The sequence below is a fragment of the Sinocyclocheilus anshuiensis genome, unplaced genomic scaffold, assembly GCF_001515605.1.
Source record: "Sinocyclocheilus anshuiensis isolate Anshui unplaced genomic scaffold, SAMN03320099.WGS_v1.1 scaffold51, whole genome shotgun sequence".
Lineage (NCBI taxonomy): Eukaryota > Metazoa > Chordata > Actinopteri > Cypriniformes > Cyprinidae > Sinocyclocheilus > Sinocyclocheilus anshuiensis.
This window is the reverse complement of record NW_015548296.1, coordinates 2,692,773-2,698,935: the sequence shown is the minus strand read 5'-3', so window position 1 is coordinate 2,698,935 and position 6,163 is coordinate 2,692,773. Positions and strand designations below refer to the sequence as shown.

Here is a 6,163-nt window from a genome sequence, read left to right as displayed (position 1 = left end):
GGAGTCAGATACGGCTGGATTAAACTTCAAAAGGCAATGATGTCATTGAATAAATATGAGCACTGCATGTTTCAAGTCAAAACGCAGCGCGGATGTCTTTATTTGAATGTATCTGAAGGCAACTGACTGTCCTCAGAAACGTGTCGTTGGCATTTTAATTTCATTTTACCTATAATTCCCGATAAAGCAGCGTTTATGAGCACGGAGCTGCTTCATGTACAGCCGTTACCGGGGAAACCGCAATATTTCAGCGCTCCTAAAGCGCCACCTAGTGGCAGAGAATGAATTTGCATTTCCAATAAGCCTTTCTTTGTGATTATGGTCAGATCAATGCAAATATCAACTCTTGTTTTTACACAGCAAACACAGAGTTGTAAATGAGATAGAAGTTAATGTGCCTTCTAAAAATCTAAAGTAAGTAATATTTATATGTTTTAAATTGACAATTTATATGCTTGATTTATCCCTTTTCATAAAAATGGTCTAAAGGCTGAAATGCTGTTGTATAAGAATTTTGTTTTTGTGAAAACCTGTATCTGAACTGTAAATCATGTAATTGTATGGTTCAATACTGTATGTTACCATAGACATTGTCCAACCCCACTAATATTGTATTCATTTTACTTGTGCAGCTCTTAAAATGGGTCATAAATTGCCTTAAATTTATTTAAAAAAATTCTGCAGATACCCTGTAAATAGTGAAATAAAATTCCTTCCTTCATATTTGTTGATATTTGTGTATTGAAAATATAGAAGTTAATGTGCCTTCTAAAAATCTAAAGTAAGTAATATTTATATGTTTTAAATTGACAATTTATATGCTTGATTTATCCCTTTTCATAAAAATGGTCTAAAGGCTGAAAAACTGTTGTATAAGATTTTTGTGAAAACCTGTATTTGAACTGTAAATCATGTAATTTTATGGCTCAATACTGTATGTTACCACAGACATTGTCCAACCCCACTCATACTGTGTTCATTTTACTTGTGCAGCTCTTAAAATGGGTCATAAATGGCCTTACATTTATTTTTACAAATTCTGTAGATACCCTGTAAATAGTGAAATAAAATTCCTTCCTTCATATTTGTTGATATTTGTGTATTGAAAATATTTTTGATTGACATTTAAACTTTTCTATACTAGAAAAAAAAAAAGGTATTTTTTTTTATTTGGGCTAGTTAAATTAATTTTCGGGCTACCAAAATCTGAAGAGTACCTGAAAATTTTGAAATTTTGCCAGCCCTGATCTCCCATTCTAAGTTAAAAAAAGGTATTTTTTTTATTTGGGCTAGTTAAATTAATTTTCGGGCTACCAAAATCTGAAGAGTACCTGAAAATTTTGAAATTTTGCCAGCCCTGATCTCCCATTCTAAGTTACGTCCTTTGGCAGTTTACTGTTTTATTTCTGTTCTTTTTCTGCTGATGGCCCGCGCTCAACTTGAAGCAGCGCTGCTTAGACCAATGTGTCATCAAAGTACTGCGAGAGCTATAAGAGAGCGGACGTCTCATGCTTTCTCTCGCCGTACTTTGATATTATACACCGATCGATCTTAAGTCGAACACACCTCTTTACTCTTGCGTGTCACGTGACCCAGTGTAATCGCAGCCTCTGCGATTGAAAAATCGCATTTTTTTCATATCGTGATATTATCGCAAATGCAATTAATCATTCAGCCCTAATTAAAAAAAATTATTTTATAGTATTTTATAATGTATAACATAATTCTTGTATGTGTATAAACCATGTAATATTTCAAAAACTACATAATCATTTAAAAAAAGCATTCTATAAATTAAATATTTATATAAAATCTTATGTTTGATTAAAACTGCAGCATATGCATTATTTATGCTGAATCTACATGCATCAATAATCTAATTCTCCCAGTATTCATCAAATAACAAATCAGCCAACAACATCTTGTCCAAAGACACATACCTTTTGTTGTGTTTCTGCCTGCAGATGCAGTAAAGTGCATTAGGGTCATAACCATCACTGTCAGATTCACTGGACGAAGACTCTTCATCATCATCATCCTCCTCCTCCTCTTCTTTCTTCTCGTTGCGGAGCTTCACTCCTACTTTGGGTTTAGTGTCTCTTTTGGAGTCTTTACTGACTGCTCTAGTAGGACGTCTATTTATTATGGACTCGTTTGAGGTCTTCTCTTTGTTCTTATCGCAGTCCTCCTCACCTTCCTCGTCTTTCAACACCTCATCCTTCGCTTGTTCTTCTTTTGCTTCAACATCCTTTCCATCTCCAGCACTACCCGCAGTCTCAACATTTTCTTGCGTCTCTGTCGTTACCTCAACGGTGGCCTTTTCTTCGTTTTCAGAGCTGCCATCGTCACTCACCGAGCCAGCTTTAGGCTTCACTGCACTCCTCGTCCTTCCCCGACCCCTTTTCTTTTTCTCTGGTGAGTCCACTTTCTGTTCCTCTATTTTAGCATCTGCATTTCCATCAAAGCTGGCTTCGGAGGCTGTTTCGGCATCGGTTGGGGTCTGGGATGGAGGATCTCCTCCCTCAAGTCGTGAGGGACAACTTTTCCTGCCAGTTCCTCTTCCTCGCTTCACAGTGACCAGAAACTCTTCCAGTTTGTCTGTGCGTTTCGCCTGCCGGCCGCTGCGACGCACTGGGGCGCCCTTGCCCTCTGGGGTCTCCGCTGCCATTTCTCCAGGGATTTCCCTTTTAGCAATGGTGGTCCGACGAAAGCCCCAAGTCTTCTTAAACTCACGTGAGGGCTTTGCAGAATTGTCAGGGTCCTCTACTTTGTCTTCACTAACATCACCTTGGTCTTTTTGATCTTTGACTTCTCCTGAGACCAATGTTGGTTCTGTGTGTGAGACATAGCAAAATTCTAGTTCAATTCAACAATAAATGTTTAATTATTAGCATGCTGCAGCTATGCGATTTGGGTGACAATTGAAACTGTGATACGTGCTTTCAAGATAAATCAATGAAAACATGGATGAAATTTAATTGATATGGTGACACCCCATTCTGATAAAAAAAATTATTGTTAAAAAAAGCCATTTAATATTTCCCAGTGCATGCCCAGAATAGATTAAGAGACTCTTAAATCTCAGTGATTACATCATGTTTCAATAATTTCTCAATCTGAAACCCTGATTGGAGTAAATCCCACGGCTCTCTTGTACAGGAGTGCATGTGGTGGAGTGGGCCGTGGGTACCTTGTGAGCTGGTATCCACAGGATCCTGGCTGGGCTCAGGCTCAGGGGCTTGAGCCAGCTCAGAGCTCACACTCTCCTCCATAGCAGAGACACTACTTTTCAAAAAGTATATCTATAATTAAGAAAGAAGACAGATTTAATAGAGAGCACAACTCCCAAATATTTACTACAAGTGTTCTCAGCTGAAGTCATGTGGCTTCCCAGCAGAAGGTGCCAGTGTGTCTTTTTTTCTTATGGGTCTATCATGCATTTAGTAAATTGTGTCTACAGGGCATATAAAAAGGATGATTCAGACACTTAAAAGTGCTCTATCCCTGATCTATTGCATCCAGAGTGGTGTGTCAAATCAAAATCCACTATATAATTTAAGGTTGTGTGAAAGATTACTTAAACTGTTTAGAATATAAATGAATTATTACATGGCTACACATTGCTTGTGCTCAAGACGCACACTGGACTCCTCAAAACTAGCCTAAAGCCTCGTTTCCACCAAAGGAACTTTCCCCAGGAACTAGGGACTTTGGTCCGGTACTCGGTGTGTTTCCACTGCAGGAACCAGGATTTAAATAAAGTTCCGGGTAAAAAGTTGCCCCTCAGAAAGTCCCTGCTCGCGAGGTAGTACATTTTCAAAGGTCCGGAACTTTCGGAGGCGGGACTTGGGCACTGAGCATGCTGATTGGTTGAGTTCACGCAGCATTGTATTTCAACCACCATATATTCACATAATATTTGTTTAAATATTACTGTTATTATGTCATGAAATATAGTTTTAAAAGTATTTCAGGCGAGAATGTAGTTGCTTCAAACTCAAATCTGCGGTTTATTTATAAAGACAGTGCCTATTTGAAAATGTGCTTCGCCGATTTCGGAGACGTGAGCTCCACGCAATCAGCGGGCGCTGTGCTCATGTATCCCGACGAGAGCAGCCTCAACTCGGCTAGTCCTTCTGACATTTGCCGCTGGCTCTGATGTCTCTGTAGTGATGTCAACCATAAGATATAATTTGTTTTGGGTAAATCTAACAGGTAATCTTTGGTCTTTATTCTATTAATCTATTAATATGTTAAAATGAAAATAAAAAGGCAATACTGTTTGATATAATATTTCGTTTCATTGTAATGCATGTACGTCCCCTGAACTACATTTCTGGAGCTATTAATATGTTTAAATGAAAATGAAAAGAGGCAGTGGTGTTTGATATATTTCGTCTTATTGTAAATACAGTGAGGAAAATTGCAAAAGCCCAGATGATCTGACTGACGTTATCAAGTACGCTGCTGTTTGCAGAATTACCGGACTTGCGTCGTCCCGTCCGCGGGAGTTCCCACTCCCAAGTCGAACTTGCGAAGTCCAAACTACCGAGGATGCAAGTCCGAACTTTGCGTACTTGGTATTGAGAAACGCATGCAGACCTACATCACCAGACTATTTGCCTAATCTTCTCGGTACTTTAGACCGCGATGGAAATGCAGACAGCAACAGGGCTGGGGGAAAAAAAGTTCCTGGGACAAATTGTTCCAGGTAATTTCGGTGGAAAAGCGGCTTAAATTACTTAAGAAATATTTTGGGTCTTTCTATTTCCTCTAGCAACTAAAACTAACAAATAGACCAACCATATCATCTTTGTTGTTAAAGGGTCATGAAACCCCAGACTACTTTTTCTGAGATTTTAGCAGAGGTGTTTGTGTTGCACATCATAGAAGACAATGTTAGCATCTGATAATTTTAACTGTTGGAGAAAACTGGTTAATTTTAAGCTTTTTTGCGCCATTTTCATCTTCCGGGTTTAAAATCTACATTGTGTTGACGTCACAATTTGTGACGTGGCAATGGACTAATAGTACATCGATGACGTGTCGGTGTCTATTAAATTACTCATGAGACTGAGTGTTCTTATCCTATGAGAAGACGTTTCGCTTAATTATTCACAACAGCATGTTTTGATTTGCTATGACAGACGTTTCAGAGTCGGCGAGATGACATCGCGCACAATAGCTGACTAGACTTGTGCCGGTATTCGGTACTGCGATATATCACGGTAATGAATATGCACGATATTGTTATCGTGGGCACTTCTAAATACCGTGATTATATATTATAAATTATTCAGAATTTTGAATGCATTTTAAGAATACTTTTCCCATCAACTGGTCAAAATGCACAACACCGCTGTATGCTGCAAGAAAGATGCATGCTCACTCTGATGTAAATAAGTGCGGACGAGAAGCACATGGCGGAACATGTGAGAGACGCTCTGGATGAAAGCGCACTTTCACTCTCTGACAGCAGATGGCGCTAAACTGCAGAAATAATTATAATTCATTTAAATGCACCCGTTACCCCGGAAACCCTGTAAACAAAGCAGCTGCACTACTTTCTGTTTCTGAATCATGTTTAAATGATTTAAACAGCCATTCAGATTTGTGTATTTGCTATGATGTTCATCACAGAGCCAAATACTTAAATATTTAGACTTAATAGGCTATTTATTTTCAAAAAAATGTAAAAAATTTTTTTACATTTTAATCTGGACTACAACATGTCCTAGATATTGTATTGCATTTAAATGTTCAGTTATTTTTGTTATAAGAAAAAAGTTATTAAACCTGTTATACTGTATAATGACAGCACTTTTTTTAAACTAAATTTCAATACCGTGATAATACCGTATACCGTGATAAAAGCATGAGCAATTAATCGCAACATGAAAATTTGAGACCGGCATATCCCTATAACTGAGAGAAACGTTCATGGACAGAAGAAGAGTGTTTGTTTTTGCTTTGTAATAAGAGTTCGGCACAAACGCGATTCATTCACTTGGTGAGTGTAACCGTTTTTACAGCTCCGTGACAACCCGTCAAAAGGCTTATATAAACACCACAGAATAAGCCTTAAAAGTTATCAGAGGTGCAACAGCGCGTTCATATATATGTTTTCGATGCAGAGTGCAAATGGCTGTGCATTTATTTAATA

At 38.1% G+C, this 6,163-nt stretch overlaps 1 protein-coding gene across 1 annotated transcript in view; it reads right to left on the bottom strand.

The window, feature by feature from the left end:
* Nucleotides 1-6,163, bottom strand: part of LOC107656039 (death-inducer obliterator 1-like) — a 26,334-nt gene that overhangs the window by 15,267 nt on the left and 4,904 nt on the right. The window contains 2 exon segments of the mRNA XM_016443694.1: nt 1,941-2,832; nt 3,191-3,302. Coding sequence (XP_016299180.1) covers nt 1,941-2,832; nt 3,191-3,272 — 974 coding nt within the window. The 5' untranslated portion in view covers nt 3,273-3,302.